The sequence below is a fragment of the Panicum hallii genome, chromosome 5, assembly GCF_002211085.1.
Source record: "Panicum hallii strain FIL2 chromosome 5, PHallii_v3.1, whole genome shotgun sequence".
NCBI classification, from domain to species: Eukaryota; Viridiplantae; Streptophyta; class Magnoliopsida; order Poales; family Poaceae; genus Panicum; species Panicum hallii.
Window position 1 is genome coordinate 40,376,598 of NC_038046.1, and position 24,588 is coordinate 40,401,185.

General features: G+C 47.6%; 1 protein-coding gene across 1 annotated transcript in view; it reads right to left on the reverse strand.

The window, feature by feature from the left end:
- Positions 1-24,214, reverse strand: part of LOC112892652 — a 32,584-nt gene extending 8,370 nt beyond the window's left edge. Inside the window, exons 1-2 of the mRNA XM_025959786.1 lie at positions 24,067-24,214; positions 23,684-23,973 (exon numbers count right to left, since the gene is read on the reverse strand). Of these exons, the coding sequence (XP_025815571.1) occupies positions 23,684-23,973; positions 24,067-24,209 (433 nt within the window). The 5' untranslated portion in view covers positions 24,210-24,214. The remainder of the gene's footprint in view (positions 1-23,683; positions 23,974-24,066) is intronic.
- Between the last annotated feature and the right edge of the window lie 374 nt (positions 24,215-24,588).

Here is a 24,588-nt window from a genome sequence, read left to right on the forward strand (position 1 = left end):
TTTCGTACCCATCAGATGGTGTCTCCAGATCTTTAGGGCATGAATAACAGCTGCAAGTTCAAGATCATGAGTAGGGTAGTTTTGTTCATGAACCCTAAGTGCTCGTGATGCATATGCAATTACTCGGTTGTCTTGCATAAGTACACAACCAAGTCCAGTTCCCGATGCATCACAGTAGATGTCAAAAGACTTTGAGACATCAGGTTGAGCTAAGACTGGAGCAGTCGTAAGATGATTTCTGAGAATATGAAATGCATCTTCGCATTTTTGATCCCAGGAGAATTTCGCACCTTTCTTTAGTAGTTCGGTCATAGGTTTGGCTATTCTGGAGAAGTTAGGAATGAAACGATGATAATAGCCAGCTAGACCGAGAAAACTACGAATTTGATGGACGGAGGTCGGGGGTTCCCAGTCCATCACTTCTTGTACTTTATTGGGATCGACGGATATTCCATCACCAGAAATGGTATGGCCCAAGAATTTGACGGTATCTAGCCAAAATTCACATTTAGAGAATTTGGCATACAGGTGGTGGTCTCTTAATCGCTGAAGGATGATATGGAGATGCTTAGCATGATCTTCTGGAGTTTTAGAATAGATCAAGATGTCATCAATAAAGACCACAAGAAACTTGTCGAGTTCTTGCATGAAAACGGAATTCATGAGGTACATGAAATAAGCTGGAGCATTAGTGAGACCAAAGGACATGACAAGATACTCGTATAGACCATACCGAGTGGAGAAGGCTGTTTTTGGAATATCACTGGGCCGAATCTTAATTTGGTGGTAGCCGGAACGAAGATCTATTTTAGAAAACACCTTGGCTCCGGCTAATTGATCAAAGAGGATATCAATGCGGGGTAGAGGATACTTATTTTTGATGGTCACCGCATTGAGAGGACGGTAATCGACACATAGCCTCAAGCTATTGTCTTTCTTTTTCACAAATAAGGCTGGACAACCCCATGGTGATGCACTTGGACGAATGAAGCCTTTGTCTAAGAGATCTTGGAGTTGGGTTTTTAACTCAGCTAACTCATTAGGAGGCATTCGGTAAGGTCTCTTAGAGATAGGGGCTGTACCAGGTTGGAGTTCTATAATGAACTCGATATCTCTGTCTGGGGGCATTCCGGGTAAGTCATCCGGAAATACATCTGGATATTCACAGACGACTGGAATATCTTCTAGCTTGACCCCAGATACGGCATAGGTGTAAGAGTTGAACGACTTCGATGGTGGGAGATAAAGAAGAGTAGGTTCGTTCTCTAATGAACCTATCTCCACCATGCGGGAATGGATATCTATGGATATATGGTACTGGGTCATCCAATTCATTCCTAAAAGAACGTCCGTTCCTTTTAGGTCTAACAATAATAAATCTGCCCTCATCAGATGGTTGCCCATTTGAATTGGTACACCTCTACAGACGTGATTGGCAGAGATATTACCACCAGGAGTTGTTATCACATATATCCCATTAACAGGACAAATTTCCAAGCCTATCTTAGTCCCTAACTTTGTATTGATAAAACTATGGGTAGCACCAGTATCAAAAAGAATAGTAACGGGGTAATGGTTGATAGAAAATGTACCCGTCAGTATTGGTGCCCCTTCAGGGAGTTCGGAGAGTGTAGTGAGATTCACCCTCCCTTGTCGGACCTGCACCACTTGTCTCTTACCCTTGCCCTTGTAGTTTGGATTAGATGTTTGCCCTTGGAATGATTTCCTAGGTTGAGGGCAATCCTTAATGAAGTGGGACGGGCTTCCGCAATTGAAACAACGATTATTGTTGTTTCCTGGAGTAGCTGGCGGAAAGCTCGGCCGCAGACCTTGTTGGGGTTGTTGTTGAGTTTGGGGCAGAGGTGGTCGGTTGAATTGTGCTTGCTGGGGAGGTCGGGCTACCCATCTACCAGACAAAGTATTACGAGGTGGAGCTCGAGGGGCATTGCTCGGAATCAACCGATACCGCGGCGGCTGTGGAGTTGCAGGTCCTGTAGGTACCTTCCGTTTCTTTTCCGCTCGGTGGGCGGCAATGCAATCTTCCTGAGTAATGGCCATATTGACCAACTCATTGAAATCATTGGCCTTTACTAAATTCAGCCATTCCTTGAGCTTGGTGTTTAAGCCTCGACGGAAGCGATCACATTTGCAGGCATCCGTGTCCGCATGTGATCCCACATACTGGCACAGGTGATTGAAAACCTGTGCATACTGTGTAACTGTACGGGTACCTTGGGTCAGACTTAAAAATTCATTGAGCTTTCGCTCAATGAGTCCTGCTGGTATATGATGTGCTCGGAATGCAGTCCGAAACTCATCCCAAATGACCACGTGTTCGGCGGGTTGCATTGCATGAAATTGATCCCACCAAAGACGTGCTTGGCCTCGGAGTTGCTGGGCTGCGAAGAGCACCTTGTTCTCCTCTGAACATGGAGCTGACAGTAAAGTGAACTTAGACTCGATAGTCCGCAACCAGGCATCTGCGTCCAGAGGCTCATCGGCCTTATGGAATAAAGGAGGTTGGGTGCTGAGAAAGTCCTGATAAGTGGCCGATAGAGGTTCTCCTCAGCCTCGAGGTTGCTGCTGGAAATGGCCCATCTGAGCTTGTACAAGTTGATTTAGAAGCTCGGTTTGCCGGGCCATAACCTCGGCCAGGTTTGGAGGTGGCGGTGGTGGTTGCTGAGAACTACCAGGTTGTCCTGCCCGGAATCCTTCCGGGGTTCCACGAGTAGCTCCAACCATCTGAAATCAAGGAGACATCCATTGTTAACCATAATCTTGCTCCAATTTCAGATAATATGCAATTATCAAACAGACTTGTAACGCATATGTCCCATTCAATCCACTTGTAACAGATGCACCGATATTGAATAGGATAACAAAAACTCAGGATTTGGATTGCTACATAGATATTAATATCCTTACATCTTACATCAACACACTCAAACTGTTACAACCTCTTACCTAAAAGTACATGCCACACTACCACAAGTGGCTTTATAACTAGGTAAACTACACACCACCTAAGTTACATCCAGCTACAGCAAGGAGAGTGACGTGCTAAAAGTCATCAAGGTTTCCCACTGATGACTGGCTACCAGAAGAGGAATGATGGGGACTGATGTCAGGATCTCCATGCTCAGAATCAAGTTCTGAGACTCCTTCAATCTCCTCTGGATCTTCTTCTTCAGCTTCAGGTGCTGCAGGTGCAACGGGAGGAATCGGGGGCTGCTGCAATTCTTCAATCTGAGCTTGAGCATCATCCACCGCAAGGATCAGATCTTGAACTTGTGCCTGTAGAAATTCAATAACAGTATCTCGCTGAGTGATTATGTGATCACTCTCGTTGATCTGATCTTCACGATGATGGATGGTTTCATCCCGTGCCGCGATAATCTCTTCCTTTTGAGTCACTAAAGCCTGAAGCTGATCCACTTGAGTATTTTGTCTATCAGCTTCTCTATAGTGACCTCGGGCAATATAGATTGCTCGGCCCAACTCATGATGCAGAAGTAGATGATAATGATATTGTACATTCATAAACCGCATCATCCCTTGGAGTGCTTCCTCCGGTGGACCATCCAATCTATGACTCTCAGGGACGATTCTGAGATTCCATTCTGGCTCATTGGGGTTTGTCATGGAGAATAACCCAATGGGCTTTCCTGCAACTTCTTTTGGATGCTGAATACAGAAACGGTAGATTGCCTCTAATGCCGCTGCTTCAATAGTATCCACGATACGATAACCCATTACATTAACTTCGATGGGCGACCATTGAGAGTGAAATGGATGCTGTGGAATTGTCATTACGACATGAGCTCTATGAATCCCATCCTCCATAAACTCGACAGCATCATACTGAGGAGGCTCCGTGTAGTAAAAAGACTGCAAGGACTCCCAAAGTAGACGTGGAAAACCTTCCCAATGGAGGGCATTAGTATGAAGATGCCCCTCCGAATCCCAGAAAACGTTAGAAGGTGTTGCCATCTGCGACCAGAATGCAAATGGTGGAACTTTTTATCTTGTTAAGAGAGCACAAGATAAACAGAACAAGATAGTCAATGTTGATAACAGCAAGGACTGATATGTGGCAGAACCAACCTGAATTATACCGGTTCAAGTACGTGAGTCCTCAATGAAGGGCTACCTCGCACTTCAAGCGGTATAAAACTATTGGTCTGTCGGGTAACGTCCCGATGAACCACCGAACGCAGGATCCAACAAGGTACCTCACACGAAGGTGAGTCCAGAGATACAATGCCAAAATAATGTGCACCACAGGCAGTTATATTACAAAAATATACAAAATAACATTTGTTCTCACTGAGGAGAGTTTATTACAACACAAGTTCAAGTTTCTGGTTAAAGCAGCGGAGTTTGAAAAGCGTAATTAATATACACGACGTTATTACAGATATTATGCTAGCCCTGGCATAATATCACTCGGTGGAGTCTGTGTTGGCCGGGGACGGATCCCATTCCACGGACCAACCATCAGGCAAAGGGTAAGGCCACGGTGTAATGAATGCGGGCTCCTCAGAAGGATTACCTGAAGTAAATAAATGAAAGCAAGGCTGAGTATACTAATACTCAGCAAGACTTACCCGGAATTGGGTATATCTTAGCCCATAACTAGACTCATGATGGCTTTTAGCTTTGGGTAGGGTTTTCAGCTGAAAAGCAACAAAGAGTAGATCCTTATTTTCAATTTTTAGCTTTCAGGTTCTAGTTGTTTAACCATTCTAGGTAAGCACCTATAACTATCCAAACATGGTAGAATCTTTACTCAAACATCATCTTTAATAATCACATAATTGCTCTTGTTACTCTATGTGATAAAGGGGGTAAGCAGTCTCATACATCGTGAGAGGCGGACGATTCTGAATCGAGATTCAACCCTTGCAAGGTAAACCTAACACACACGCTTGGAACACCACAGGGTAGTTCCGAAGCAACCGTTTGCCTTTCATTCCGACTCGTGGATCAGGGCCACCACAAGCGACTGCAGGTCATACGCACTACAAAAGTGCAGGACGTACGTCTGTAGCGCGACTACAAAACCCGTACTCCTGGTTGCCTAGCAACACGTATGCCTACACGTCGAACAAAGTAACCAAAAGAAGCAAATACATGTGGTGGGAGGTATGTCCACTCCTCGGGCCGATCGGTTACTAGGCTTACCGCTTACCATATTTCACGGCATGTGGCTAGTACTTTCAAAAGCTTAACCACCGCTACCACACACTGCGACCTTATCAATTCCACAACACAGACGGGGTATCATCTCAATTATGATACCTCATAAAAATCCCGTCCGGCATCCTTATAGTGATAGCAGGAATGTAAACATTACAATTCCTATATCGCGCGAGTGACAGGAAATCACTCGACTTTTACCGGTCCTATAAGCAAAGCAGCTAGTCGGACTCCAGTTCTAGTGTTCATTACATTGGTTCCTAGAGTGATGCAACTAAGTTTCCAAACAACTCCTAAGAACCTAATGCATAAATAGAGATATATATAAATAATATAGGTTGCAGTGTAATAAGGTAGGGGTTATGTCCGGGGCTTGCCTTCGCTGATAGGGTTGGGGTTAGTCAAACTATTATCTTCCGAACCTTGGTTCGGGGCTTCAGAGAAATCTGTGACAAGAGTCCCGGGGTCTTCAGAATAACCTTCTTCTTGTTCCGGGATCAATTGATAATCTCCGTCGGTGAGAGTGGTCGAGTCTATATGAGATGCAAGGTTATAAGTAAACTGCATATATTTTTATTTAATTCACAATAAAGTTGCAATCTAACTTAAAGAAAATTACATTACGGCGATAATCTAACTACCCCGTACTGGGCAGTCATTTATCGAGTACTAATTAAACTAATTAGTCTCGTTAGGCAGCCGGGGTGGGTTATCTTAAATATCCAATTTAGCTACATTAAGTAGTGTATCTAATTACCTTGAGCAACACTACACACACTTAGTAATTCCCATTTATTAGCTAAATATTGTAATTAACTTTAGGTTATTATTTAATTATGGTTAACCTTGAATTAATCTTAGGCAAATTATAATTTAGTAAAATTAAATTAATACTTATGGAAATTACCCTAGGTGGGTTTAATTGAAATAACATTACTCTAGATATTTTATACAATAAATAACAACTTACTTAATTTTAAACAAGATCAAGATTTGAAATTTTAAGGTGTAATTACAACTAGAGTTTTACACTACAATTAGGGTTCAAAATTTAAGAACATCATAAACTACTCAAGCCTAACATTCTAGAAAAGTTTCATAAATTTTCATGCATTCTAATTATTACTTATGATTTATCTTAAAATTTAAGTTTGAAATTTATAACTCAAGTTATATTTGGTTTCTGTTTCTCAAATTTTTATGTTATATCACACTTATAAAGACTAGACTATAGTAAAAATTTCATCCCTAAATATGCATAGATACTTCTGAAATTAAATTGCCAAGCTTTTATTAACTTATAACAAAAGTAACCAAATACTCTAGCTAGAGAGCTGATCTAGGCCTCAAAAATTTACACAGAGCTATTTACATTACCTACAACACATGCTCCAAAAACTAACAGCAACAGGGCTAAGGATCACAAGATTTAATTAATGCATCCTTTTACTAGCATTTAAAATACAGAACAAACTATGTACTTTCATGGCATGGTGATAAAATAAAAGTTGCAGAGTTCATCACAAGGTTTCTAACCCAACCGATTTCATATTTTTCTGATTTTTCTACTGTTTTCTATGCATTTTCAAAGTTCACAGCAAGAACTCAAATAAGGTTTACACATCAGTCCCTGGAACTTAGCACAAAACCCCCCAAACTTTCGTTTCTTTTAACCCGCAGTCCTTCCTCCAATTCCCCCCCCCCTCGGTCAAGATAACAACCCGACGTTGACCAGCCTATTCCGGCGACGGCGAGCTCTAGGGATGGGAACAGAGGGGCGGGAGAGCATCCAGGGCTCGATGCGCACCTACGCGAGCCGGGAATTGGAGAGAGGCGGCTCGGAGCGGCGGCGCGACGAGGACCTGCGGCCGGCGGCGAAGTGGCTCGGTGGGGCAGTGTTCTGGTGCCTTTGGACGACGGTGGAGAGGTCGGGGAGCTGCCTGGGGGTGTGCTGGAGCTCAGGCCGGGGTCAACTGGGGCTAGGGGAGGCCGGAAGGTGGAGTCCCACGGTAGACCGGTCACGGCGGCGACAAGAAAGCTCGGGGAGCTCGTCGGGGAGCCAATGTAAGGCCTCAAGAACTCGATTGGCAGGTCCGGGAGTGTCGTAGGGGTGGCGTGGTGCAAGCTAGAGTACAGTGGTGGCGTGAAGTGGCTTGAGATGGGCTGCCCACGGCGGTGCCGAGCGCGGCCGGAGCTGGGAGAGAAGAACAGCGCGGAATGTGGGTGTAGGGTTCAGGAAACACTACGGCAAAATGGGGAAATAGAATGTAGAGGTTCTGGTAGTGCTTGTGCGCGTGAAAGGGAAGGGCTTTACGGCCTGGTCAGGCGTCCTCCACGGCGGCGATGTGGTGGCGGCCGATGGGCGGTCGGGTCACCGTGGCGTGTGCACAGGGCGACACCGAGGAATGGCTAGTGCGGTGGGAAGGCCTTCAGGCGACGCGTGGGTACGCGCAGGAGCTGGAGGTGGTGCTCGGGAAGCCGTGCCGGCGGTGGGGCGGCGGCGGCAGACGCAGAGCAGAGGAGGAAGCGGCGTGGTCAGAGGTAGACGAAGCAGAGAGGTGTCAGGGGATCTATTTGCAATTCTCAAAAAGTTCAGGGACCCCACTGTAAACTAAAATTTTCCTACTGCTACAAAGGTCAAATGGAAAAGTGCTCAACATGAAAGTTGTAGAGTTTTTCAAACTCTACAATATTGTTTTAAGGCTTGGGTTTGAAATCTTAAAGGGTACGGTTTTATTTTTAGTTTTTGAACACAATTCAAATTTTAACCTTTATGTGTTAATTAAAACAAAATGCCCTAATGTTTGGGGTCCTTTTTGTAATTCTTTCTGCAGTAATCATGACTAGTTCTTTTTACACTTTAGTCCTTAGGTAAAACTAAGTTTTACTTTTATCTTTTACCATTTCACATGTAAATCCTTATACGTTTGTATTAATTACACAAAGGTCCTTAATTTCATATAAAGTCTATTTCCCTTAGTGTTTATTTAACCTTTGCTCTTTTCTTTTCTATAGCCAACTGAAATTTTGACACTTATGCACATTTTCACACACTTGCATATAAGAATTTATAAAATTCATAATTTACAAATATACCCTTACTGCTTTGTACAGGTTGTATACACTATATCCTGCTTACATATATTATACCCAAACTTAACATCTAATTATCTAACTACCTGGATATCACATGATAATCAGATGAAAACCTAGAATTCTATATAGGATACCCAACCTAATACTATCCTTAGAACTCCATTAGCCCATTCCAAAGACAAACAACATATCCTTCATATATGAAAATCCCTTTTGTTAACAGATTATGCATGCACGCACTACTCGTCCTCACAACCAAAACAACTGCCGAATATGTTCGGACTTATGTAGTAAGTTTCGGTGGCATAACCATATGTCTCTCACTATATACAACTAATCGATAAACCCTACGCATCCTAATAGCATAATCGTGGTTAGTGTACCTGCAGAAGAATACACACATATATATATTTCATGAACCTTTCATGGCAGCACGACATGAAAGCGTCCCCAAACATTACTGTTCACTATAGAAACAGCATCTGTACAATTACCGCCGTACAGACAACGTTAACATACGTTATCAAAACAACGTATTCACGGGGGGTACCGCAAAATGCGGGGGTATGAACAGCGATTGCCATACCCTGCGCCGAACCATATACTCCCAATATAATCAACCTAAGTTGGTATATTGGCAGCATCTCAAGTAGGCCACTGCTTGAGAAACAGCGTTCGGTTCGCATCACCGACGGGAAGGCCAAGCTCCCTCAGTTGGCTGAGGATCCTTACCTTCTTACCTCCGTTCGTAGATGTTGTTACGGAAAGTAAAGTTGGATTGTGCAGGAATTTAAGTTTTGACAGAAAGTAGTGCTGCAAGTCAGAACTATCTATACATATATAGATACTATTAGCCACCTGATATTTTCCCATATAAACCCCTAGGGCTTTACGTTCTAAGCACAATCTTAACGGATCCAACGTACTTTGTAAATTCATTTGTTGGCAACTTTTATCCAGAAACACTTTTTAAGAGCTTCTCCGGATGTAAAAGTAAACCTACAGCTCTGATACCATCTGTGGCAGAACCGCTCGAATTATTCCAGCTCAAGTGCGCTATTGATCGCCGTACAACCGCAATCAGACCAACGCACTTCAAACGGAACAATCCTTTGGTCTGTCGGGTCTCCGCCCGATACAACCACGGTTCAGCAGGATCGAAGCAGGTTTACCTCGCACGAAGGCGAGTTCACATCCCGGAATAGCTCATCAACTTTTAATTTACAACCATACATACATTATTACAAACCGAGTTCAAAGATAAATAAATTTACACAAACCCTGTTCAAACTGACAAGCGTAACAGCTTGTCTAAACTCACAGCGGAAGAAAAAGTTTCTACGCGACTACACATGTCGCGAAGGCGAACACCAAGCTTAGCCCAGGGCCTGGTGTCACTCCGGAGGGTCTGTGCCGGCCGGGGACGGGTCCCACTCCACGGACCAGCCAAAAGGAACGGACGTTGGCCACACAAGGTTGTCCGTGGGATTTTCGAAGGTTATACCTGAAACAGATATTGGCAAGGCTGAGTATTCTAATACTCAGCAAGGCTTACCCGGGGCTGGGTATACTTAGCCCATAACTAGACTCATGAAGGCATTGTAAAGGCTCTGGGTTTATTTTTAGCTGAAAAGTAACAAAGAGTATGTACTACTTTCAAGTTTTAGCTTTCATCTTCTAGTTGAGTAATTATTCTAGATTAGCACCTACACTAAGCAAGCAAGGTAGTGATTATCATTCATCAAGATTATCCATCATTAGTTCCACTTCTTACTCAATGTGGTAAAAGGGATAAGTAATCTCAATCCTCGTGAGAGGTGGACGATTCGAATCGAATTTAACCTTGCAAGGTAAACCTAACTCACACGCTCGGAGTACCGACACGGTGTTCCGAGCAACCGTTTCCCTCATATTCCGGGTTATGGATCGGGGCCACCACAAGCGACTGCAGGACCGTACGCACACCCAATGTGTACAGGACATACGTCTGTAGCGCGACTACAAAACCCGTATTCCTGTCTGCCTTGCTGAACGTACTCCCACATGTCGGTGCGTGTAAACATAAAATAAAAGTCGAGTGGTGGGAGCGCGTCCATTTGCCGGGCCAATCGGGTACTAGGCTTACCGCTTACCATATTTCGCGGTATGTGGCTAGTACTTTCAAAAACTTAGCCACCACTACCACACATTTCGACCTTAAGACTTTTATCAAAACAGACAGGGTAAAACCTCAGGTCATGATACAGCACATGACCCTGTCCGTCATCCTTATAGTGGTTGGAGAAATGTAAGCATGCAACTCCTATATCGCGCGAGTGACAGGAAATCACCCGACTTCTACCGGTCCTATTAGCGAAGCATCTAACCGATAAGGACTCGGAAGCATTACATTGGATTCCTAGGATTCATGCATCTAGGGTTTCACTTCAACTTCTAGACTTAATGCAAGATATAATATAGATAGGCATAGCTTGCAGTGTAAATAAAGTAATGGGATATGTCCGGGGCCTGCCTTCTAGAGTAGGGTTGAGGGCAGGAGTGTCAGAGATTTCCGAACTCGGGTTCGGAGCTTCAGTTAGTTCCTCGACGACTTGTGCTGGATCTTCGGAAAAGCCTTGGTCTTGTCCTAGCACCAATTCGTAGTCCCCGTCGTCAAGTGTCGTTGATTCTATATGAGATGCAATAAAATAAATAAGGTAAAATTTAAATTTGATTTCACATTTCAAATGTTGTAACTCACCCAATTAACACACAAGAATTCATAAAATAAAGAGGTTTAGGTTTGAAGCACTATTTATAAAGGAATTACAAAGACATTGCTGAGTTTGTTGCAAACAAGTACTAAAACATTTAAATTTGAATTTGAAATGAATCAAAATAAATTCAAAACTTTTAAATAAAAGATCATAGGTTTTGGAGATTTGATTATACATTAAACATCAAATAATATCACATTAAAGAAAGACAATAGATTTCAATTACAAAAGGTTACACAATAGGTTTAGTTAATATTTCAAATTTGAAAGTTCAAATTTGAAAGAAGTTAGGTTTAAATCAAATTTGAGTTTGAAACTTTGTATAAAGTTACCTAGAACATTCATGCCAAACTTCATAAATATCAAAGCATGAAATGACAAGGCTAAGTGTATATTACCCCTTAATCTTAGATTTAAAATACAGGTAGAAATATTTTGTTTCAAACTAAACTCTATTAACAAAAGTCATAGAGTTTGAAATCTATTTTCTAACAAAACTAGTTTTGCTATTTTTTGGATTTTTCTATGAATTACTACGAATTTTACAAGACAGGAAAATGCTTTCACATGAAATAACAGGCATCCTTTACACATCAGTCCCTGCGTTTTACATCTAACCCCCTGGAAGGAAAACTCAGAGAGCAATCAGGTCCAGGGCCATGGCCGGCGGTGGGGGAACACATGTCCGGCCAAATTCCGGCCGGGGAAGTCGCCGGCGGCGAGGGGGGAAAGGGAGGGAAGCACGAGGAGGTCTTAGGCTACCTGTGGGCAGTCTTGGGGAGGCTCGGGGTGGCCGGAGACGAGCTGCCCACGGAGGGCCGGGCTGGCGGCCGGAGGCGCACGGCGGCAGGGTGACTCCGGCGTGTGGAGGAGGGGAAGAACTAGCTGGGGAGATGCGGTAGGGCACGGGAAAGCTAGTGGTGCTACTGGTTTGAGAAGGGGGAGAGCGGAGGGGAAGGTCCCACGATGGCCCGAGGTCCCGGCGGCGGCAATGGAGGAGGAGGCGGCGGTTTCTGTGCGCGCGCGAAGAGACCTGGGCATCCTTTTATAGGCAGAGCAGTGGAGCAGGATAAGCACGACGAGCAAGACTTGATTACGGGCGCTACGGGGGAGAGGAACCACAGAAAACCCAGCGGCGACAGAGGTGCCGGCGGGCGGCGCGGGCCTCGCGCGGACGCCGTGGCACGCGAGTAAGGCGCCAGCAGGGGGGGGGGTTAGAGAGGTGGACGAGCAGGGGACGACGCGTGGGCGGGGAAGACGCAGAAGATGGCCGGCGGTGGCCAAATTCCGAGCACTGTGCCGGCGGCAGGAGACTCAGAGCAGAACAGGGGAGCAGAGACGCCAGGAGGAAGAAAGGGGAAGGGATGCAGTTGAGGACTGATTTGCAAAATCAGAGAAAAGCAGGGACCTTACTGTAAAGGGCTTGTAACTATTAAACCAGTGCTCAAATGAAGATGGTCCAAAAAGCAAAAGTGCATGGTTTTTCAAACTCTACAACTTCTCTTTAAGGTTCATCTGCATTTGAGCAATAGTTTTAGAGATAAAATAGACTTAGTAATAATTTCATATTTTATGTAAATCCATAAGTAAAATTACTTTTACACATATACCCTATGGTAATTTCATATATATTTTTGCAATTAAACCACAGATATCACTTTTTGCACACTAACCCTTAAGCTTTTAAACTCTTCCCCCATCTCCATCAATTTTGCATAAAAGGACCTTTAGTTAATATTAATTACATAAACATCCCTTCTTCCATAATATTGCATACATAAAATACACATTTACCATACTTAAAACATACAAGCATACCAAAACTCTAATGTGTGGCCAAGCTAATTACCTGAGTGTCACAGCGGGGCGCGGCGTGGGGGTACTTATAGGCCGGCAAGGGGCGGGGAGGAGGATGGCGCGGTGGAGGCCGGCGAGCTCGGGGCGGCCAGTAATGGCGGTGGGGGTGGGATTGCTGCTGCGCAGGGCGGCCGGTGGCGCTGGTCGTCGCTGCGCAGGGCGGGTGGTGGCGTGTAGCGGGGAGGGGCGGCCTGGGGGCGTGCGGCGCAGGGGGAGGCGGCCCGTGGCGAGGCGACGCGCGGCGGCCGGCACTGCTCTGCCGCGGCACGCCGGGGCAAGCACGAGCGCCGAGGCGGCAAGGGGGGGTACGGCGCGCGCAGAGGAGGGCCGGGTTAGGCGGCTCCTGTGGAGTCGTCAAAGGGCGGGGGGTGGTGGTGGTGGCCGGCGTTGAGCTCTGCTCGGTGCCGTGCTGCGCGTGCAGGGGAGGTGAGAGGAGCAGGAAACAGGAACAGAGAAAAGAGAAAGGAAAAGGGAATAGGGAAAAAGGAAAAAGGGGGGGGGGGCGTCGGCGGATTTTACGGCGGCAGTCGCGAGCGCGAGGCCGAGCACGCGGGGAGGGAAAATGCGTCGGCGGGATTCGCGGTGACGGTCGCGAGTGCGGGGTTGGGCACGTGGCACGTCGCGGGGGTCGAGGAAAAGAGAAAGGATGGCGGTCAATTTCGGATGTCGGACGGCGAAAGGTCGAGAGATGTTTTGGGCGATTAGGAGTTCGGACGGTAAGGGTTTAGGAACGATCCGAGCTTGACGAAAAAATATTTTCTAGCGAGCGGTTTGTGCTGTAATTTAGATAAGGTAAAAACACGGGCGTTACAAACCTACCCCACTTAAAATGAATCTCGTCCTCGAGATTCGGCTGGTTTCTAAATAGATGGGGAAACTCTCTCTTAAGGGCATCTTCGCGCTCCCATGTGGCTTCTTCTACTCCATGTCTGCTCCACTGAACTCTGCAAATCCGTACTTCGGAGTTTCTTGTTCTTTTTATGACCGTGTCCAAAATCTTGATAGGCACTTCCTGGAACCGAAGATCTTTCTGTAAAGCTATTTCTTCTTCCGTCACCCGTTCTCTTTCGGGTACCCTCAGGCATCTTCTCAGTTGGGATACATGGAATACTGGGTGTATGTCAGACATTCCTTCTGGTAGTTCTAGACGGTATGCTACAGCTCCAATTCTCTTCAGTACTTGGTACGGTCCAATGTACCGAGGGGCTAGCTTCCCATGTACTTGAAATCTCCGAGTCCCTCGAATAGGTGAAACCTTGAGATAGACAAAGTCTCCTGGATTGAAGCTTACTTCTCGTCTCTTCTTGTCTGAGTAACTCTTCTGTCGGGATTGGGCGGCCTTCAGTTTCTCTCTAATTTCGGCCACTCTTTCTTCCGCTTCTTTTATGAGTGCGGGTCCAACTAGGGCACGCTCTTCAACTTCTGACCACATCAGGGGGGTCCTGCACTTTCTCCCATAGAGAGCTTCAAATGGTGACATGCCCAAGCTTGCTTGATAACCATTGTTGTACGAAAACTCAGCGTACGGTAAACTTTGTTCCCAATCCTTGCCATAAGTAAGGACACATGCTCTTAGCATATCCTCCATAATCTGGTTCACCCTTTCTGTTTGACCGTCGGTCTGCGGGTGATAAGCCGAGCTGAAGTCCAACTTGGTGCCCATGGCCTTATGCAAGCTTTTCCAAAATCTAGAGGTGAATTGGGTTCCTCTATCAGAAACAATTCTGCTAGGTACGCCATGCAGCTTCACTATGTTATCCACATAGAGCCGTGCTAGCTTTTCTCCACCATAATTTGTCCGTACAGGTAGGAAGTGAGCGACTTTTGTGAGCCGGTCCACTATCACCCATATGGAGTCATGTCCTTTCTGTGTCTTGGGTAAACCCACTACAAAATCCATTCCTATCTCATCCCATTTCCAAACCGGGATGGGCAAGGGTTGCAGCAATCCTGCTGGTCTCTGATGTTCAGCCTTGATCCTTTGACAATTATCACAATGGGCGATGAATCTTGCAATATCCGCTTTCATTCCACTCCACCAATACTTTTGCCTTATATCTACATACATCTTGGTGGATCCTGGGTGGATGGAATATGCTGAGTTGTGGGCCTCATCCATAATAGTCTGTCGGAACTCTCCTTCCTTAGGTACGCAAATTCTATCCTTGTACCATAAGGTTCCTTTGTCATCCACTCTGAAATCCGGTGCCTTGTTTTCCCCCGTATGCATGCGGATTCTCATCAAGTCCTTATCTGAACCTTGGGCCTTTCTGATCTGGTCCTCTAAAGTAGGTTGAACACTCAACTTGTGACTGGAACCCTGGGGGACGATGTGCACATTTAATTGTGCCATCTCTTCTAGAAGGTGGGCATTCTTAGGTCCATAAGATTTTCGGCTTAAGGCATCTGCTACCACGTTTGCTTTGCCAGGATGGTAATGGATTACCACATTATAATCCTTAACTAGTTCTAACCACCTTCTTTGCCTTAAGTTCAATTCTGGCTGGGTGAAGATGTATTTTAAGCTCTTATGGTCCGTGTAGATCTCACACCTATTCCCAATCAGATAGTGCCTCCAAATCTTGAGGGCATGTACTACGGCTGCCAATTCCAAGTCATGGGTCGGGTAATTCTGCTCATGAGGTTTGAGTTGTCGGGAGGCATATGCCACTACTTTCCCACCTTGCATAAGGACACATCCTAATCCTTGACGGGATGCATCACAATAAATGACAAAGTCCCGTTGGATGTCTGGCAAGGTTAGTACCGGGGCGGTTGTCAGTCTTCTCTTTAACTCCTGGAAGCTTCTCTCACATGACTCGGTCCAGGTGAACTTCTTCTCTTTCTTGAGTAGCTCTGTCATGGGTCGGGCTATCTTGGAAAATCCTTCAATAAATCTCCGGTAATATCCGGCTAAACCGAGAAAGCTCCTGATTTCACTAACATTGGTTGGTTGCTGCCAATTGGAGACTGCTTCGACTTTTTCGGGGTCCACTGCTACTCCTTCCGCGGTCAAGATGTGACCAAGAAATGCTACTTTCTCAAGCCAAAATTCACACTTGCTGAACTTGGCGTAGAGCTTGTGCACTCTCAACTTTTCCAGAACCACTCGTAGGTGCTGCTCATGTTCATCGACACTCTTGGAGTAAATAAGTATGTCGTCAATGAAAACTACGACAAACTTATCTAACTCTTCCATAAACACCTTATTCATGAGGTTCATGAAATAAGCAGGTGCATTGGTGAGTCCAAAGGACATCACGGTAAACTCATATTGCCCATAGCGGGTGACGAAGGCCGTCTTGGGAATATCACTTTCCTTAATCTTGAGTTGGTGATATCCCGACCTTAGGTCTATTTTGGAGAAATACTTGGCTCCCTTCAACTGATCAAAGAGGTCATCAATTCTGGGAAGGGGGTATTTGTTCTTGATGGTGACTTCATTTAGTGTGCGGTAATCCACGCACATCCTCATGCTTCCGTCCTTCTTCTTGACAAACAAGACCGGAGCTCCCCATGGTGATGAGCTCGGCCTAATGAACCCACTTTGTTGTAACTCTTCCAGTTGTCTCTTTAGTTCTGCCAATTCAGAGGCTGCCATCCTATAGGGTCTCTTAGCTATAGGAGAGGTTCCAGGGACAAGGTCAATGACAAACTCTATATCCCTATCTGGCGGCATCCCCGGGAGTTCTTCCGGGAAAACGTCTGAGTATTCATTTATTACTGGAACTTCTTCCAAAAGTTTAGCTTCCATGCTAAAAACCATTGGATCCGGTCCACTTCCCCGAGTGTGGCAGGTTACTTGCACTCCTTCTGGGTTGGTTAGGTGTACCACCTTGTCAGCACAACTTATAAGGCCATTGTGCAGGCTTAACCAATCCATTCCAAGGATCACATCTATGCCTTTAGACTTAAGTACTACTAGGTCTGCTAGGAACTCTACCCCACTTAAGATGATCCTTACCCTAGAACAACCCAGCCGGCACTTAATCTCACCTCCAGGCGTTCGGGTTAATAGGGGTGTCTTAAGTAGCACTGTAGGTATATTGTGTTTTTCCACAAAACTTGAGGATACGAATGAATGTGATGCTCCGGAATCAAACAATATTGTTGCCAAAACTGAGCTGACTAGGAACTCACCGAGCACTACGCCCTGAGCGTCCTGAGCCTCCTGGCATTGATGTGGTTGATGCGGGCTCGTCCGAAGGACTGCTGGGGCGGTCCCATCTGCTGGTTGTTGTTGCCGGTATTGTTATTGCGGATGGGTACATGATTGGCTCCTGATAAGGCTGGCCTTGGTCCATTCACTGAGTTGGAGAGGGCTGGTGCCGCCAGCTTGTTATTGGCATATGGGCAATTGGCAATGAAGTGTCCTATCTCACGGCAGTTGTAGCATGCTCGGGGATTGCTGCTGGCAGTAACTTGGCTTGTATTACTCTGTGGGACCTTCATGGTGCTCTGGCTCTTGAATTGTCTAAGCTGGGTGTTGGGGGCTTGAGAGCCAGTAGCTTGTGGCTGGGTCCTATACTGCATAGGGGCTTGGGACTTGGTCGCCGGAGGGCCAAAGTGCCTTGGTTTCTGGAAACGGTCCTGCTGGCGAGCTTTGGCTTCTAGGAACTTACGCTTATTGTCTCTCTTTTCCTCTGCCATGGCTCTTTCAGTGATGATAGCCATATTCATCAGTGTGTTGAAGTCTGGGTAGATGCATGGGGAAAGCAGCTTCTTGAGTTCTGCATTTAAACCCTTTCTGAACATATCCTGCTTCTTTTTATCCTTGTCTACTTCCTCCGGTGCATAGCGAGCTAGTTCTATGAACTGGTATGTGTACTCTTCAACTGACTTGTTGCCTTGCTGCAGCTCACGGAACTCATCTGCCTTGCGCTTCATGGTGGCTGCTGGGATGTGATAGCGACGGAATTCATCCACAAACTCATTCCAAGTAATAGTGGAGGCATCCTGCGCAGCTGCACAGTAGTTTTCCCACCAAGCTAAAGCAGTTCCAGTGAGCTGGTGAGCAGCTAAACGGACCTTGTCACGGTCTCCATGCTCAAATGGTTCGAGTTTCCTCTTGATAACGCGCAGCCAGTCGTTTGCGTCCAAGGGGTTGTAGGAGCCTGCAAAGGTGGGTGGCTTGGTCCTCAGAAAGGCTGTCAATTTGTCATTTGCATTCTGCTCACGGGGTCTTGGGTTGGTGACGACATTGGTCAAAGCTTCCAGTAAGAGGTTCTGGTTGTTCAATACTTGCACCAGGTCAATGGCCGGTGGGGGTGGGGCATGTCGTGCTCCTACTTGGCTTTCTCCTCCCTGCTGGCTCACTTCCTGATCCTCCTGATCTTCCTGATCGGGGGCTTGTCCTTGCATACCCTGTTGTCTCTCCGTACTTGGAGTGGCATGTGCCCGTCTTTGGAAGGCCCTGTTGTTACGCCTAGGGGCCGTCTGCGGATTGGGTAAAACCCTTATGAGACTTAGATTTAAGAGATATTTTATTTTCGAACAGGCAGACTCTATCTACTGCCGGCAATCGCATAGACTAACAAGCATTAAGTGCAAATAGTTTTATTTATTACGCTGGGGTACAACACTTGAGGAAAGCACGGCTACACACTATATGGTCAGGTACAAAGGTCATACAGGTGGGTGGGCACAAATCTAGGCTTGGGGCCGAGACGGTTTTATCCCGGGGGCACCTCTAAGGCATATTACTCACGGGGCAAGTCGTCTTCCGGGGCGGAGTGAACTTCCAGTGGAATGAGTAGCTCTTCCTCGTCGTCTTCGAGGATCCCATTTTCTCGGGGCTGTTCGACAGTTCCTCCTTCCATGGCTGCAGCTGTCCTTTCGGTACCTTCGGGTGGAGCTTGCGGGGTCCTAAAAAGTCCTCCCCATCCTGTGATGGGTGTTCCGATTAGGACTCGGGTTTCCCCGATTGCCGGGACGGGCGTTCCGCCGTTGGTCCATTCTTGCATGCGCCGATCCTGGATCTGTCCGAGGCTTTCCTGAGCGACGGCTTCGCTACTTATAGCAGCCGCGGTCCTTGCTTCGGCTTGAGCCACCCGGATTTGGTGCATCCTTACTGCAAGCTCTGCTTGCTCAGCCCGGTGGGTTTGCTCCCTTAAGATTTGGGCTTGCTCGTCAAAGAGCTTGTCCAGGGAGATGAGGTATGCGACCACATGGTATAAGAGGTCTTCATGTTGGCGGCGCCGTTCCAAGTTCCTCATGCGGGCCTGCCAGACTTGCGTCCTGATGACCGGAGGAAAAAGCCTCATTGGTGTGGGAATGAGGTGCTCTTCGAAGATCCGGCACAGGTATCGGAGAGCTTTTCTGATGGCCAAGGGATAGGCATCCTAATGTCGAAATCCTGTGGCAGTCACTCGCCACGGCTCGATGTCGGGGTGGCGGGTGCTTCTGGCGATGGAGAGAACCACCCTACAGCGACGAGTACCGAGGTGTTCGTATTCCCTGCTGTAGTACCTTGGGCGCTCGGTAATACCGAGGCGCTCCAGGGAGTTGATCAAAAGGCGGGGAAAACCAGGTTCCTCTTGGCAAACGCCCTGGGTCCACCCATTCTCAGCCATCTGAAATCAAAGTTAGAGTGAACAATTCTTGCACACAAGGTAGGGTACAAGAAGGATAGGTGTTCTTTATTAGGGTCGGGTACATTTTCCGAGGATACATTATCACTAGGGTGATAGCTCTAGCTTAGGTACTCTACTCTCCCCAAGGGAATCCTTCCCCGATCCGGTTAGGTCGCTTCTTTGGCGGAAGGCACTGCTCTAATACCTCTCTTTCGGTCTGAGTGCTCTTATCCCAATGAGTTTCCTCGGGTTCTCCTTCCAGTAGTCCAGCTTCCCTTCTATGCGCCTTGATATGCTCCCTTTCTTGAGCGTCATGTTGCCATATGTCTCGGAGAGAGGCTAGGGAGCTCTCAGCTTGAGCCTCAGCCTCCATTGCCCTCCTGAATTGCACTTCCCTCTCTTGCTCCGCCTTTTCTGCCCTACGAATTTGGTGCTTCAGTTGTTTTGCCTGCTCGCTGTATAGTCGATCTAGGCCGGTGAGATAAATGGATAGGTGGGAAACCGTATCCTCCATATCTTCTTCTTCCCTTCCTAATCCTCTCATCCGGGCAATCCACGAGCGTCCTCCCCTTCCAGTAGGTGGGAAAAATCCCATAGGAGTTCGCTGGAGATGATGCCTATAGACCACGCGTAAGCGTCGCAAGGCTTTTCGGGCAGCCTTTCGGAAGGTGTCAGGGAACCCAAAGCCAGTGGTGGAGATGAACCAGGGATCCACGTCGGGGTAAAGTGTGCTTTTCCCCACGAAGATCATCAGGTCACACCGAGGGGTCCCTCTGAAGCTGTGCTCTCGGTAGGTGTATTCTGGTGGGTCTACAACTCCGACGCGTCCCAGGCTGAGTAGCAATAACTTCGGAAGGCCAGGCTCTGTGAGGCAGATCCCGTCACTCCATCCATTGTCAGCCATCTGGAATCAGGCAAGGGCCAAGGTAAGTGTCGTGTGGGAGGATAAGTTAAGTGAGGAAAATTTCAACGGAAAATGGCTTAGAAAAATGTCCTCGGTCCTAAGGGTCGCGTCCTACGGCCAACCTACGGCTCTGATACCACCTGAAGCGTCCCCTCATTCGAGGTGACTTAAATGTGATATAACAATCAGTCCCAGGAGGCTGATACACATTTATTACATCAGATGGTACATTACCGTACAAACCTCTGAGGAGGCGGGCACTCGATACAAACGATAACTAGTAATAAAATAGCTATGGTAATACACCAAAGCACGACCCACGTGAGATCCAGCTCGGGCTCAGAGTAACACGCTAGCAGGAGCATCTTGCGGAGGGCCAACACCACAGGCAAAGTTGGGCGCGGACACAACCCTTATTCGTCGTTTCCAATCACGTAGTCCGGATCTTCCTCTGAGAAAACCACAAATATATATAGGGCGAGTACAAAGGTACTCAACAAGTCCAACCACACCCGCGGAAGGGGGGGTGATAACAGAGATCATGCACGGTTATATCAAGGGTGGGGTTGGGGTTTATTTGCGATAAAGCAAGATTTTACGTATGCAAGGGTTTATTTATCAAAAGCACTTTCTCAAAACATTATTATAGTAATCGAATCATGAGTAGGGTTGATCCTATACAAAGGATCCAAGTTTTAGTGACATTGGACTCGGCGTCCACAGTAGCTTACTGCGCAACTGCCGAGTACATTCAAAACAACTCACGCCACAAAACCAATCATCCCGAAACATCTATTGAAGTGACCATGCCGTAACGCGTCCAATACCGTGGACGCGGCTATTCGAATAGGTTTTACACTCTGCAGAAGTTGTACACTTTACCCACAAGTAGGGTACCGCGCTACGAACACCTTAATGTCGCGGCGGATCCTAACAAAGCCATTACCCACCTTAGCTGAATCTAACTAGCCAACACGGAAGCTACCATGGGGTTAATGACCCATCAACAAAGTCATAACCGGAATATAACTCACACAGATCGTATTCCTTCTCCATAGTCTCCCGTTGCTCACCCGCTCTCCTTTTTGGCTAGTAGAACAACTAGTGGAGTTCATGCTAAGCTGTTGCCCACACAACGGTCGAGTGGTTGTACGATAATTGGGTTAGGCAAGATGACACCTCAGTTCATCCTTATATTGACCAGACGGACATCTCCCGTTCATGCTCAACCACAAAGGTACAAGCACACTAGTGGCATTTCACACAGAAAACGCCGTCCATCTCGTCAGATTATGTCTTGCTTTTATTTTCTCAAAACCCCATTTTATCCTTTAAAAACCCTTGTGCCCTTATTTTTGGTAAAGCGCTTGTGGTCATGGTTTGAAATATACAATTAAGGGGATGACAGGTAATAAGCATCTTTAGCGGTAGGTAACGTCTAGCGAAGCAAATCCTAGGTCATCAAGGAGTGGTCATATCAATCAAGGGGTGGCTATCCAACCATGTCTTGCAATAAAACGATGCATTTTATAAAACAGGCTAATAGGTTGTATTTATAAAACTGGGATAAATATGCATCAAAGGACGGGATTGGACTTGCCATTCACAAAGCCTTCCGGGAAGTCCTGATCGAGGTACTGTCCTTCAGGTTCGGGCTCACGGCACTGGTTCTCGGACTATTGATCGCGGTACTGCTCATCGACGGGTTCTCCCTCGATCACCTCGTGATCTACGGCGCACACAAACAAACATTCCATAAGGAAAAAGAATTAAAGGTTTTATTTACAAGCCCGAATCAGGAATAACTTAAGAAACTATGGTAGAAGGAAGATTTTCGGGAGATTTCTTGATGGCAGGGCCGACATTATGCTAGAAATGGCGTGGTAAAGTTTCGGGGCAAACGGAAGGTTTTTGGCGCATGAAATGATAGGCCGAACGGGGTTTTAGGGAAGGGATAAGGGTCCAAGGACCTATTCGTAATTACTGTTGGAAAGGGGAGGGCTTGATTAGGATTTCTGGAAATACCTAGAGTACCCTGGAAAGGGTCGGGGGTCTATCCGTAATTATTTTGTATAGGAGGGGGGTTCACTTCCTAAATAGAATGAGCAGGGGGGTTTTATTTGGAAAAGGGATTAAAGGAAAGTGGGGCTCTTAAGGGGATAAGCAAAAGGGGCAGGGGGTTCAGGGAAAATGTGCCCTTCTTCCTCCTCCCGTTACCAGGAGCAGGGGAGGGGATAGGGGCCGGCGGCGCCACCAATCCCGGCGGCCCTAGGGCACGGCGGCGGCCGGGGGTAGGGGCTACACGGAGAGGGGAGTGAGGGGAACCCGTTCCACCACTCACCACGAGCCGGGGTGGCACGAGGCGGGCTGCCCACGAGGGCCAGGGGCGGCGGGCGGAGGACCTAGCGGCAGCAGCAGTGCAGGGCCAGGGAAGGGGCTAGGGCTGCGGGGGAAGATTGTGGTGATGGCGGGGCGCGGCGTGGGGGTACTTATAGGCCGGCAAGGGGCGGGGAGGAGGATGGCGCGGTGGAGGCCGGCGAGCTCGGGGCGGCCAGTAATGGCGGTGGGGGCGGGATTGCTGCTGCGCAGGGCGGCCGGTGGCGCTGGTCGTCGCTGCGCAGGGCGGGTGGTGGCGTGTAGCGGGGAGGGGCGGCCTGGGGGTGTGCGGCGCAGGGGGAGGCGGCCCGTGGCGAGGCGACGCGCGGCGGCCGGCACTGCTCTGCCGCGGCACGCCGGGGCAAGCACGAGCGCCGAGGCGGCAAGGGGGGGTACGGCGCGCGCAGAGGAGGGCCGGGTTAGGCGGCTCCTGTGGAGTCGTCAAAGGGCGGGGGGTGGTGGTGGTGGCCGGCGTTGAGCTCTGCTCGGTGCCATGCTGCGCGTGCAGGGGAGGTGAGAGGAGCAGGAAACAGGAACAGAGAAAAGAGAAAGGAAAAGGGAATAGGGAAAAAGGAAAAAGGGGGGGGGCGTCGGCGGATTTTACGGCGGCGGTCGCGAGCGCGAGGCCGAGCACGCGGGGAGGGAAAATGCGTCGGCGGGATTCGCGGTGACGGTCGCGAGTGCGGGGTTGGGCACGTGGCACGTCGCGGGGGTCGAGGAAAAGAGAAAGGATGGCGGTCAATTTTGGATGTCGGATGGCGAAAGGTCGAGAGATGTTTTGGGCGATTAGGAGTTCGGACGGTAAGGGTTTAGGAACGATCCGAGCTTGACGAAAAAATATTTTCTAGCGAGCGGTTTGTGCTGTAATTTAGATAAGGTAAAAACGCGGGCGTTACATCGAGCTTCATTCTCTGCAAGAATACGATTCAGCTCAGCCTGGTTAGGTGGTCGCAGGTAATCATCTTCAAACTCAGCAATGACCGTGCTAGCAAACTCCTTAACACATTCCAACACGGTACTCTCTGCCATGGCATACCCATCATCAAGGGAGTCGGCTATAGTGCCATAGGCAAGCATTCGCATAGCCACGACGCACTTATGCTTGCCATGAAAACCCAAGCGTCGAATGCCATCCGGTCTCTGCTGGAAATATTCGTTCTTAGCGGCAAGCTTCTCATATATCCTATTGAATAAGCTTCTCTTCATCCGAAACCTACAACACAATCATACAACCAGAAGTTCAGAACTTGCAAAACATGCAAACTGAAAAACCGAGACAATAATTGCTTCTAGGTGACATTTTTACCGGCGCCGGAATGTGGCATCATCGAACATTGGATGTTCTGCGAAATAACGCTTGTGAAGCTCGGCCCACGCTGCTTCCCTATCCCTCAAAATGACACGATGCATTGGAACCGACCCACCCCATTTTCGAGTACGGCGTGCCATGGCCAGTACGGCGGCCTAACTGGCCTCAGCTTCAAGACGGATCCTTCTCTTGCGTGCACTAGACGACATGCCCCACACAAGGCATGACGACGACATGAGAGAAGATTGGGGCGACGACGAGAACATGACAGAAGATTGGGGGAGATCCTGGCAGAGAACCAAAGCACGAATTAAAGTACTCATCGAGGACGGGAACGGCGCCATGGAAAGTACCTGCGTCGCGAGACTACTCGAAGGGGAAGGGATTTGCGTCGTCGCACTTTGGCCGCCACCTCCGGACGCGAGCGCCGCAAAGAAGCGCGTCGCCTGGCCCTCGACGCTTGCCCTCTACGCTTCCTGCTGGCGGTCGAGGGAAAAGTCCCCTGTTTGGCGCGAAGCC